Source organism: Enhydra lutris, unplaced genomic scaffold (genome assembly GCF_002288905.1).
Source record: "Enhydra lutris kenyoni isolate GAN:26980312 unplaced genomic scaffold, ASM228890v2 scaffoldscaffold24, whole genome shotgun sequence".
NCBI classification, from domain to species: Eukaryota; Metazoa; Chordata; class Mammalia; order Carnivora; family Mustelidae; genus Enhydra; species Enhydra lutris.
Genome location: NW_019154108.1, coordinates 21,551,152 through 21,564,298, shown reverse-complemented (window position 1 = coordinate 21,564,298; position 13,147 = coordinate 21,551,152). Strand labels below are relative to the sequence as shown.

The 13,147-nt window shown below is 37.0% G+C and overlaps 1 protein-coding gene across 1 annotated transcript in view; it reads right to left on the bottom strand.

The window, feature by feature from the left end:
* LOC111150763 (hemicentin 1) overlaps positions 1-13,147 on the bottom strand; it is a 471,859-nt gene that overhangs the window by 336,235 nt on the left and 122,477 nt on the right. Inside the window, exons 3-4 of the mRNA XM_022508355.1 lie at positions 5,465-5,623; positions 3,844-3,966 (exon numbers count right to left, since the gene is read on the bottom strand). Coding sequence (XP_022364063.1) covers positions 3,844-3,966; positions 5,465-5,623 — 282 coding nt within the window. The remainder of the gene's footprint in view (positions 1-3,843; positions 3,967-5,464; positions 5,624-13,147) is intronic.

Genomic DNA, 13,147 nt, shown 5'->3' with positions numbered 1-13,147 from the left:
AGAGGTGAATTGTTTAAGTACATCCTTGAGATGTGTCTTAACTTGTGCTTCCAAAATGTAACACCATACGATGATTTACAGACCATTGATGCCCAGCCAAATAATTTCTTCACTTCGGTTTCTTTTATGTTAAATAAAGATGAAAGATACTCTACTTAAGTATTATTAAAGGAAAAAAAAAAAATGGGAAGAAAGAGGAAACCTCAAGTTATCTCAAGAGAGAGTTGATACAAAATACACCCTACTAGGAAACTGATGAATTAGGTTAAGAGAATAAAGCATAATTCTCCACAATTACCTTTGGGAAAAGATGAAAAATCACTCTTGAGTAAAATGAAAGGACTCAACTCATGCGTGGCTTCCCTGAAATTCTCATTTCTGTTGTGTAGTTCTCTCTATAGCATCTATTTTTTCTAGAGTTTATAATAATAGAATTTTGAGCAATGAGAAAAGAAAAATGGCTGAACTATATACTAAAAATCTTGCAAATCCAATTTTATCATTGTCATTCTGGTTTTTGTTAATAAAATCTTCCACCATCATGGCTTTGTTTAAGGGAAACATTGACTTATACAGTTCCTAGTAACCCCTTTACATGTTTTTCTCACACAGGAAACAAGAAAACCATCTCTCCATCCTTTTCCCATTTGAGTAAATTTATTTCCTAGCAACAGCTAGCCATCTGGTTTCTAACAAACACAGTGGCACAATTTCTCCACTTTGAAAGCAAAATAACAACATTATGAGGATTATAAAAATACTAGTTAACATTAATTGGGCACTTAGCCTGTACCAGACCTTTTGTGAAACATTTTACATGCATTATCTCATTTAATCTTCTAATGACTCTCCAAAATGGATAATTCTATTATCCCCATTTTACAAATTAGGAAACTGGAGCTAACAGAAACCATGTCACAAAGGAATTCTTATCAAATAGGATGCATTTATCTCTAGGTAACTAAATACTGAATTCTAATTGGCATAAGCAGAAACATCACTTCCTTAATCCTGGAGGCTTAGCAGTAGGATGGGACTTGAGTGTTGACTTAATCCAAATCTATTTTACATTTGCTTAATCCTCAGAACTGTATGAGGATGACTGCATCAGGTCTGGGATTCACATGAGTGCAGAATAATACCTAGAAGAGCACTCTTCCAAGATGCCCCTAGCTAAATTCCTCTTGCGTCTCGGTGGCCCAAAGTAGATGAGATGACCTTTCCTGACCTTTCCAAATGGTGCAGGGGTTGGAACTGCCCTGACTGACAGCTAAATTAAAGCTCATGCCTGTTGGCATTGAAATCCAATTTATAAAAATGGACAATTTTAAGAATGCTTCTCTCTAGTTCTATTCTGCTTAAGCTAAACTTGAAGGTTAAAATATCCATGGGTTAAATTTGTTTGAATTTTTATAAATTGTTTTTGTCAATTATTTAGTAATTGTCAGAATTATTAAAAATTATTGGGACTATGGGGGCACCTGGGTGACACAGTCAGTTAAGTGTCCGACTCTCGGTCTCAAGTAGGGTCAGATGATCCCAGAGCGTTAAGACCAAGCCCTGCATGGGGCACTGTGCTCAGCATGGAGTCTGCTTGAGACTCTCTGCCCCTCCCCACCCCTCACATGCTCCCTCTCTAAAATAAAATCTTTTAAAAAATTACTAGGACTACAAAAATTATACATGGTACCATTTATTTAAAAACTAAAGTGTGCATCTCTGTAGGGCTTATTTTCTCCATTTAAGACAACAATAGTATTTTCAGTTTTGTGTAAGTCAGTTTTCCCTGGGTTTGTGGATATAAATGGGGTTACATTTATGAGCTCCACCATGTTATCTTCTAGCTCTAGGGCCCAACTCCTAATAAAGTCCTATGGTTCTCCCTGAAAGTTCACCCAGCTTGTTTTGGGGAGCTCCAAGTTGGGCCTGACTGCTTACGGGTTTGAACTACTGTTCTTCCAAATGCCCTAGGTGCAAGTCATGTCTCTTCTTACCTCTTCTCTTCTCTAGTACCTTCTGCCAGGAGCCACCACGTCCATAGAACATGGCATCTTCTGCCCCATCTCTCTGCACTTTACACCACTGTTGCTTTTAATCCAGAACCTCAAACACCCTAAGCAGAAAATGATGCCCTTTTGCCCTCCTTTGTGCTTATGATACTGACTGTACCCCAGAGTCTTACACAATTCCAGGTTAAAAACAACTATAGGAGGAAAGCCTTTCCTTCATTCAGGTTAAACACAGCCCTAAGGGATAGGACAAGAAGTTCAGTTCCTCAGAAAGTTTTGCACTCTTTCCCAACTCTTTTCTTCCCAGGTTCCCAAATTCTCATGCAAATTTTTATGCAAATAACCTCTAAAGGATTCCTTATGTAGTTGTCAGACCCTGCCCTGGCATTTCTGAATCTCTATGATGGACACAATATGAATTCAAGCCATAACCCTCTTAAGAGTATTTCTTCCAACAAAAACATTTTTGCACTAAAATGACTTTCCATGTGGTATATATATACAGTGGAATACTATGCAGCCATCAAAAGAAATGAAATCTTGCCATTTGCAACAATGTGGATGGAACTAGAGGGTATTATGCTTAGTGAAATAAGTCAATCAGAGAAAGACAACTATCATATGATCTCCCTGATACGAGGAAGTGGAGATGCAACGTGGGGTATTTGGGGGGTAGGAAAAGAATAAATGAAACAAGATGGGATTGGGAGGGAGACAAACCATAAAAGACTCTTAATCTCACAAAACAAACTGAGGGTTGCCAGTGGGAGGGGGTAGGGAGAGGGTGGTGGGGTTATGGACATTGGGGAAGGTATGTGCTATGGTGGGTGCTGTGAAGCGTGTAAACCTGGAGATTCACAGACCTGTACCCCTGGGGCTAATAATACATTATATGTTTATAAAAAAATTTAAAAAAAAATTTTAAAGACAAAAAATAAATAAAAAAGTAAAATAAAATGACCTTCCAAGTTTGTATATCATATGCTAATAAATATTTTTGCTGGACATTAGTCTAAAAATTTGCAAGATCCTTTGAGTTCCAACATGATGTAACAGAACTCTTTAGGTAGAAGAGGACTTACTGAATCATTTCATTCAAGACAAAGGAGTCTGTCATGAAATTAACAGAACTTGTGTAGATACAATAACCACATCGATCAAATTTTAATTACGCCCACTGAAGACCTTATCTTTGTATTGGCATGTCCCTAGAAATTTATAATAAATAAATAAATAAATAAAGTTATTATCACAGTGAGGTCCCAAGAAAGTACCAAAAAGGAGAAAGAATTGTGACAGACATGTCTCAAACACTGTTTCAGAAAATACCAAGATTTTCTTAGTACTTAAGTTAGACTTTATTACCATAAAAGTTTTTAATTAACTATACAGTTACTTACAGTTCTTTACTTTCAATCTTAGATATCAAACATCATCAGAATTTTGCTCAATATTTTTTTCATTTTCTACTTCAGTGAACTGTCACACCTTCTGTTACCAGTTATCCAAAAGTTGTGCATCAGAAACACAAATTGACCTTCCTAAACAAGAACTACAAAAATTTCCAATTCCTACTGAATGAATTTTAAGTATTTATGCTTAAATCTAAATAACATGTCAGTATAGAATAATATAATCTAGAAACTAATATAATATAAATCTATGCTTCCCTACATTGGTTTAATGCCTTTATTGACCTGTGGACTATGGGGGGAAAAAAAGGCAACCTCTTTGCAAATTGTTTTTGAAATCAAATCTGTCATAGCTAGGTTGGTGTAACTAATAACTTGGTAAGGTAGTTAGTAATAAAGTAGATCCACTTTATCAAACTGACCTCATTAACTTGTTTTTTGTCCAGATGGAACACTTGACCAGAACTTGTAGAGGCAATTTCTTCATAGACTTTATATCCAATATGGCCCCTGTCATCACAATCTCCAGTGAGCACAAATACCACCTATGATATTTTTAAAAAAAGAAGACAATTTAAAGGGTTTTCCGAAATCAATATGAGTTTATTGAGTACCTATTACATGTTTATATGCTACTAGTACAGTGGAATATATACATTATTATATATACATCATACATATATAATATACATATATACATATATAAATGTATATAATACCATACATCATATATATATGTATATATCCATCCCTATATCCATGCACTTTGCAAAAGACTTTGAAGTCCCTCTTGTTTAGGAGGTGGAGTTAATCTGTCATCTTCAAATGAAAGCTTGGACATATGATTTGCTTTGGCCAGCAGCCCAAAGCAAAAGGGACATTCTATCAGTTCAAGCTTACATTCAAGAGCTTGTGTATCTTGTGTATCTTGTGTATCTAGATACCTTGTGTATCTTGTGATCTAGCACTTGATATATACTTCTTCTGCCTTGGCCATGAAAAGAACATGTCTAAACTAGCCTACTGGTCTCAAAAAATGGTGAGAAACCTGTGAGACAGAGCCAAGTCACCCTAGAGATCAGCCTAGATAAGTCAAACCCAAACTCTCCCCAGACACACAAGTGAGCAAGCCTCACCTAGATCAACAGAGCCCTGAAAATATGTGACAAATAAATGTGTGTTGTTTTCAGCCACTGAGAGGTAGAACTGTTTGTTACACAGCAAGAGCTAACTGATACAACAAGTAACTGACTAAGAGGAGATTCCACATAGGAGGTGATATTTGAGACATAGGCCTATGTTTTTGTCAGTTAAAAAGATAAGATGGTAAGAAGAACCTTCATTAATCCCCAATCATTTCCTCTCTGTATCAAAAAACAAGGTATTAATATGTACAAATATTACATATCAATGTAATATGTTAAATTAAATGACACATAGGTATTGGAGTACATGTATACAGATCAATAGTTATAATTATTGGCATTTGCCATACAAAGTTTAGTCAAAGAGGAGAGACAACTTCTCAATGCCATAAAGGTATAACTTCTTTTATTGAACTTGTCTTTATTGTGCTTCACAGATACTACATTTCTTACAAATTAGAGGTTTGTAGCAACCTTGCAACAAGCAAATCTATCAGCACCATTTTCCAACAACATTTGCTCACTTCATGTCTCTGTGTCACATTCTGGTAATTTTTGCAATATTTCAAACTTTTTCATTATTCATATATTTGCTATGGTGATTCATGATCAGTGAGAATGACTTGCTGAAAGCTCAAATGATGGTTAGCATTGTTTAGCAATGAAGTATTTTTTAATTAAGGTATATATATATTTTTAAGATATAATAATACTTCACACTTAAGAGAGTACAGTATAGTATAAACATAACTTCTACGTACACAAAAATTCACTTGGCTTTATTGTGATTTCTGCTTTATTATGGTGGTCAGAACTGCACCCACAGTATCTCCAAGGTATGCCTGAATTCCTCCCAGCTGTATTCAGATAGAAAATTTGGGGGCTGATTCCTACTCACTTGTGACTGTTTCTGTTGGATAAGCTGGAGCACCTCGTGAGTGAGCCGATAATCCTTGGACCGTGCATCAGTGAAAACATAGATGAAAGAGCCAGGAAGAGAAATTTCTAAGGCAATTTTTATAGCTCCAATACTCATTTCTGGACAATCGCCACCACCCTGTTGAGGAGCAGAGAAAAAAAAATTGCGATTATTTCATCAATAAAAAAGGAAGGAATATTTTAGTTACAGCAAGTTGCTTTAGAAGCTGTAGAGCCGATCAAGTTCTCTTCACATTTATCTTCCATTGGTTTGCCACTGGATTGATCACTTTGCTTACCAGGAGATGGAAAAGACATAAAATGATGTGGAGAGCGAAAAACATATATTTATGGATAAATTATAAATTCATCCCAAACACACAAAATAATAGAAAGTTTTATGTTTTTCACTTAATTAGATGTTGATTCACTCTCCATTCCCTAACCTATTTCATATATCCCTCTTTTCTTATCCCTTATTTGATGACCTTGAGAGTAGCAATCAGAAGAGAACTTCCATGAACGCCCACCACGATATCTATTAATCGAGCCACATGCCCTACCTTTACAGTGAAGGAATCATTTGGGCAGAACGAGGGCTAACTACTCACATGTGACTAATCAAAAACACAGCTCTTATTGCTGTTACCTCTCTCTACTCCATTGCCAAACATTCCTCTTTACTGGGTCATTCCCTCCAGCAAACGTACGTACTGGTATATCTCCCATACCTCAAGCTTTTGCTCAACTGTTACCTATCAGGGGAGCCTCTCATGACCACCTTACATAAAATACACATTCTTTGTCACTCTTTTCATTCTGCTTTATTTTTCCTACTAACACATGATCTCTGTGTTTTATTTTCTACTTGTATAGACTTAATATATTTTCCTGAACAGTAACAGTCCACATCGTAGGAAGAATTCTTCTCACATTTATTTCATTCAAAATTATATGGATTTATAGATTAAACTGTAAGAATGCTGTATTTACAGTTTTCTATATTTTAAATTTAGGATTATATCCTTCTGTTCCATGTCATCGATGTTCTTCAAAATTATAGGTTTTAATGATTGCATAATATTCTGTCTGTACCCCATAATTTAGTTAACCATTTCCCTACTGTTGATCAATGCTCTTTCAAATTTTCCTCTATTATAAATATATAAATACAAATCTATTTTATATATGTGTATATACATTATATTATTTTTTATATTACACTATTATATTATGTATACATACGCATGTATATATATTTACATAATGTCTGATTATTTCCTTAGCATAGATGTCAATAACCACAGGGCCAAGGGAATGGACTTTCAACCAATATGTTTTGAGCAATCCAGAACTGCTAAACACCCTGCTAGGATTTAGATACACAAAGAGGAATAATAAGCTAAAGTATCTTGTCCTTAAGGAACTCTAGAAAAGACAACCAAATAAAAAGTAAGAGAGCTTGGGGTTAATGGGGGGCCCTATGTTTCTATAGTCCACCAGAATTCAATAAGTAAGAGCTCTTTCTCAAAAAGAAAATAATTACTTGACAAAAGGGATAAGGTTTTTACTTTAAACTCTGGAGATTCTACTTGATTCTCCTACTGGGGCTGTTCTCAGGCTTTAAACAGTTTCAGATGGTGATACAATATCCTGAGCACCATAGATCTAATCAGGGTCAAAAGAGTCAGGCATTTGAACTGTTTACACCGCAGTTTGCACAAACTGGAGAATCTTTTCTTGCTTTGGATCGCACTCAAAGCTTACAGGCTGGGAGTACCATTTATTAAATGAGTTGGAACAGAGCCCCAGTGGTTATAAAACACTTCTAAAATTGAGACACCCGTGGAATATTATGTCACTTTCTTAATGGTAGCAGACTGAACACTGTAGTAACCTGATCTTCACTGCTAAGAAGACATCAGCCAAAGACGCCCAGAAATTTTACTGTTAACAGTCCTTTCTATTTTTGCAGGACTGACCACTTATCCATCATTACTTACGTGTATGTAATGATAATAGATAATACTGTTCTCAAAAACTTGTATATTTGTATCTTCAGACTGTACTTACCTCCCAAATTCCAATTTTACATTTTTTTAAAGATTTATTTATTTGAGAGAGAAAGGGAGAGAGATTGGGATGGGGGCAGAGAGAGAGGATCTTCAGACTCCCCGCCCAGTGCAGAGCCCCAGTTGGGGATTGAGCTCACAGCCCATGAAATACTGTAAGGGCCTATTTAGCCAGAGTGGCTCCACCTCGGTTGAACAGCCATTTTGTTGTTCATGCAGTAAAACTTAAATTGACCCTGCCCCCCAACCCCCCAGGGGAACTTACTTAAAAGAAAGTCTGGAAAACCAGTCCAAGGTAACAAAGCCCAAATACAAGGGTGGGTCAGGTCAGGTAGAGATAACAGCCCAAATGCAGGGATGAGTGGGGTCAGGTGGAGACATCGAATCAGTAAAGCATGCATACGGTCTCCCTAGCTACCAAGGAGTGTGGGCCCCACCTTTTGGGGGCCAATTCTCACCAAAGTGATAGGCTAGTGCAAATGTCTACTATGGGGTGAACTGTAGTTCAATTGGCCACCCGTGTGTGACCTAGCATGACTATGCAGCTTTCTCTGTGTATTGCAATCTCATTGGCCACCTGTGTGTGGCCAGGCCCAACCACATGGCCTTTGCCCTTAAAAGCTAGTCTGTGGGGGCGTCTGGGTGGCTCAGTGGGTTAAGCCGCTGCCTTCAGCTCAGGTCATGATCTCAGGGTCCTGGGATCAAGTCCCACATCGGGCTCTCTGCTCAGCGGGGAGCCTGCTTCCCTCTCTCTCTCTCTCTGCCTGCCTCTCCATCTACTTGTGATCTCTCTCTGTCAAATAAATAAATAAAATCTTTCAAAAAAAAAAAAAAAAGCTAGTCTGTAAAGAAGAGAGAGGTGGTCCTCTCTGTAAGGACCGGTCTGTTTGACGGTCGGTTTGATTCTTGATGCCTGGCGCGAAATAAAGCTTTGCTTGACCTTCGCTTTCTATCAGTCTTGCTCCTTTGACCATGGACCCATTATTGGGGACCCAACAATACCACCAGAGCCAAAACCAAGAGCCAGAGGCTCAACCGTCTGAGCCACTCAGGCAACCCTAATACTACATTTTCCATTGCCTGTTAAGCATCTACTGCAAGGGTGTCTGGGTGGCTCAGTTGGTTTAGCGTCCACCTTCAGCTCAGGTCATGATCCTAGGGTCCTAGGATCGAGCCCCAGGTTGGGCTCTCTGCTCAGTAGGGATTCTGCTTCTCCCTCTGCCTCTGCCCCTTCCCACCCATTCATTCTCTCTCACTTTCTCTCAAATAAATAAATAAATAAAATCTTTAAAAAAGAATCTCCTAGATGTTTTAAGGGTCTTCACAATTCCAAGGGTCTAAAATAGAACTCATTATATTTTCCCCAACCATGTCTTTCCTATTTTTGTTAGTGGAACTACCTGCTTCCATATTCAGGTTCAAACCTAAGTCATCTTGACTCCTCCCTCTTCCTTCACCTAATCAATGGTCAAACCATATTCCTCTACTTCTGTCATGAATCAGTACCTTCCCTTCCCCCTTATTTCCCACAATTCACTCTTCTTATCATTGATTTTGTTACAAGTATAGCCTCCCATCTCGCCTTCTGCTCTGCCTAGCAACAAACTTAATTTTTCCTTCAGTAAAGAGCTCTCAGTACCATATTTCTACTTAAAATCTTTCACTACTTGTGTTGGATCAAATGCTCTTTCTAGTTTCCTATCTCTTACTGCTCCCTCTTCATAAATTGCTTCCTTTAAGCTAAGACTACTTCCTATTCTTTAAATATGCCCCTTTCTTTGTACTGTAATGCCTTAGGACTTTCATTCATCCTTCTACTGTTCCATTTACCATCAACACTCCTCATCAACATATGCATGGCTCGTGGCACCTGGGCGGTTCAGTCTACAGTCTGTTAAGCCTCTGCTTTTAGCTCAGGTCATGATCCCAGGATGGAGCCCCGCACAGAGTTCTCTCCTCTGCAGGGAGTCTGCTTCTCCCTCTCCCCTTCCCACCACTCATGCTCTCTCTTTCTCTCTCTCTCTCTCAAATTAATAAAATCTTTAAAAAGTATATGCATGGCTAAATTATCCCATTTTGTATAAGCTCATTGATAGCAGTAGCTGTGCTTTGTCAAGTCCTTAAGTCCTGAGTGCATAACATTTGCTGGCATATAGTAATCACTGAGTAAATATTTGACTAATTGAACTATTTTCCATCTAAGGCTGAGATGATATGCCTTCCCCTTTAAAACTTTCTCTTTTCTTCCAGTCAAATATACTTCTTCACTCTTCAGCTTTACTTTAATATGCTTTACATATCAATGATATAGCATGTTTTCCTCTGCATAATAGTTATTTAGAGAGATTGTCATGTGCTAAAAAAAACGTCCTTAAACAAGCAGTTGTGTGCTGAGAAGGTGGGAACAGCTATTGGACATGTTAATAACTTTAATATATTGCATAGGAATAACTCTTACTTGAAGCCAACTTTGCACATCTGTAAAGAATATTCTTGACTGTTCAAAAAACTAGGTTCCTATTGTATTTTCAAAAGCTTGAACAAAAACATTCCTCAACTGTGCTTGACATAATCCACCTGAATGTGAATCACATTATAAAATTTACCCATTCCACAAGCATTTGTTAAATGGCCAAGTATACAATAAAGCTAGCTCTGTGGTAGACTAATTCTAAAGAGAGATTAATTATCTTTTGCTAATTGTCACCTAATATTAAGGGGTTGGGAGAAGTCTTCTGTCTATGGGCCAAAAATCAGAACAGCTAAGTAATCTCCAGGGATATAGCCTAGGAATGACAAGAATGATAAGCCCTGTCCAGTTAGTAAAGGACAAGCTTTGAGCCACTTGACTTGTGTTCAAATTTACTCTAAGAGGACGTAGGGATGCCTTAGTTCATCTCAAAACATCACCCAGAAGTAGACTCTAGAGACCACTAGAATCCTTGGAAGTTACTCCAGATGAATGCATCCCACTGAGATCCCTCCATATCTTCAGACTCATACTAAAACTTGAAGGTAGCCCTAAAAAAAATCCATGTGTTGAAATGGAACCTCTAAGCCTTTTAGTACTTTTTCACCCTATAAGTTTGAGTAGAGAAGTTTGAAATCACATTTTAATAAAACCTACATGGTCGACAAGATTTTCTATAAATATCGGAACCACCTTATTCTACTGAAAACAGCACCTCTGTGAAACACTGAACCTCGTATACAATAAGCTTAACACTGGTTAATGCCCAAAGGAAAGAGTGTGATGAGCCAATAGCTTTAACTCCAGAGAATTTCACAAATATAATTGCAAATAAAAGGCATTCTTTTTCTTCCTTAAACTCTTTTATATCATACTCTCAAAACAAAGTCTTTAACTCTTACGGAGAAATTAACATAAAGTCTCAAAGCAGCCAGAAAAACAGGGGAATGTCAAGTCAAAAGGAAACAGTTTGATCCATGTATGTCAGAAACTCATAGTGGATGTATATCAGTGTTTTCTTTCTTTCTTTCTTTCTTTCTTTCTTTCTTTCTTTCTTTCTTTCTTTCTTTCTTTCTTTGTCAGAGAGAGAGAGTACACACAAGCAGGCAGAGTGGCAGGCAGAGGCAGAGAGAGAAGCAGGCTCCCTGCCGAGCAAGGAGCCCGATGCGGGACTCAATCCCAGGACCCTGGGATCACGACCTGAGTGGAAGGCAGCGACTTAACCAACTGAGCCACCCAGGCGTCCCTCTTTTTTTTTTTTTAAGATTTTATTTATTTATTTGACAGACAGAGATCACAAGTAAGCAGAGAGGCAGGCGGGGTGGGGGTGGGGAAGCAGGTTCCTTGTTGAGCAGAGAGCCCAATGTGGGGCTCCATCCCAGGACCCTGAGATCATGACCTTAGTCAAAGGCAGAGGCTTAACCCACTGAGCCACCCAGGCACCCCGGAAATCAATGTATTCTTTCCAACAAAAAATGATTATGCTGCCCTGAATTTCACACTTGCAGACACAGATTATATTATAATCATACTGACTACGTATCAGTTAGAAGTTGTCCTCAGGAACAACTCTTCTCTTTCCAAAATAGTACAATATCTTTAAATCATTACCTTTTTGTTTAGCTAGGTTAGTGGATAACTGAAAACAAAAAATAAATGTTAACCAATAATTTATATCTTAGTGAAACTATTTGTCTATCTCATTGTGGATATATGTTCTAGAAAAGAAAAAAATTTTTTTACAAATGAAGTTAACATATAATGTTATATCCTTATTAAAAGCTCCCTATGTGATACTTGAGTCTGAATTTCTAATCATTTTAAATCATAAATAATCACTAAAATTATCTAGAAAAGGAATACTACAGATATGAGCTAAGACAATGGCCACTAACAAACCTAAAGTAGTTTTTGAGCATTTGAAATATGGCTAGTTAAACTAGTGAACCAAATATTTTATTTTACTTTAATGAATTAAAATTTAAATTGAAAAACTAAAGAAGTACTAATTTTTCACACTGATGACATGTTGATATGGTCATATTTTGGAGAAAACTGAGTTAAATATTAAAATTAAGCTGTTTTTAAAAATTACACATGTGGCTCATCATATTTCTGTTGGACAGCTCTGCTTTAGAATGATACTTGGTTTAGTTACGTAGGCTTCATTCTAGATTGTTATTTGTAAGATTATTGCTTTGCTCTAAAAGACTTCCATCAACTTTGCTTCCTGGCAGAAGTTATTAAGAAGAAAATTCAAGTTGCTTTGATTTACTATGGATGAGGAATCAAATGAAAATCTATTCCAAAAATCTATAAGTTATTGACTTTGTTTAAATATATATATATACACACACACACACACATATATATATACATACACACACATACACACACACACAAAGTTTATAAACAAAGTTTTTGCACATTTATATAAATATATTGAGATACATATATATTAGAAACTCATCCCACAGGTTTGCTAATAGTCTTTCTCAAATCACTGTCTGATCATCTGATTTGTAAACTAGTTTTGGCAGAAGAGGACTAAAGGGAATCATTGCCAAAATGTCCATACTTATAAATAAAATTCACAAAATCAGATACTTTCAGGTTGATTTATGTCGAACTCACGCACAGATTTTTAAATTGGGGGCAACGGACTTGCAACTGAAACCCCAAACATAAACTATTTTACGTTAGTTCCAAGCTTTAAAAAAGGAGTCCTTTAAAAAAAAAAAAAAAAAACTTAACATTTTATGTTTTGACTTGAATACCAAACGGGAAAAAAAGTAAAAGAGTATTCCATTAAACATCTATTATGGAGAAACTGAGAATTGATGAAGTTGAATCTATGAAAAGCCTCATTAATTTAATTGACACTTTTACTGGTAATAAGACACCTTACTTATACTAAGTCAGTGGATGTCCATTCTAAGCCAAGCACTAAGACGGTACCGTCACATGCACCGTAATCGAGTCTTTACATCGGTTGATGAGGTAGGAGTCATTGTTAGCACATTATATTGCCAGCGCACTAAATCTTGAAAATCCCTGTCCTAGGGGTCACACGGCTACTAAGTGAAAGCGCAGAGACGGGAACTCGATTCTGCCTGGTCTG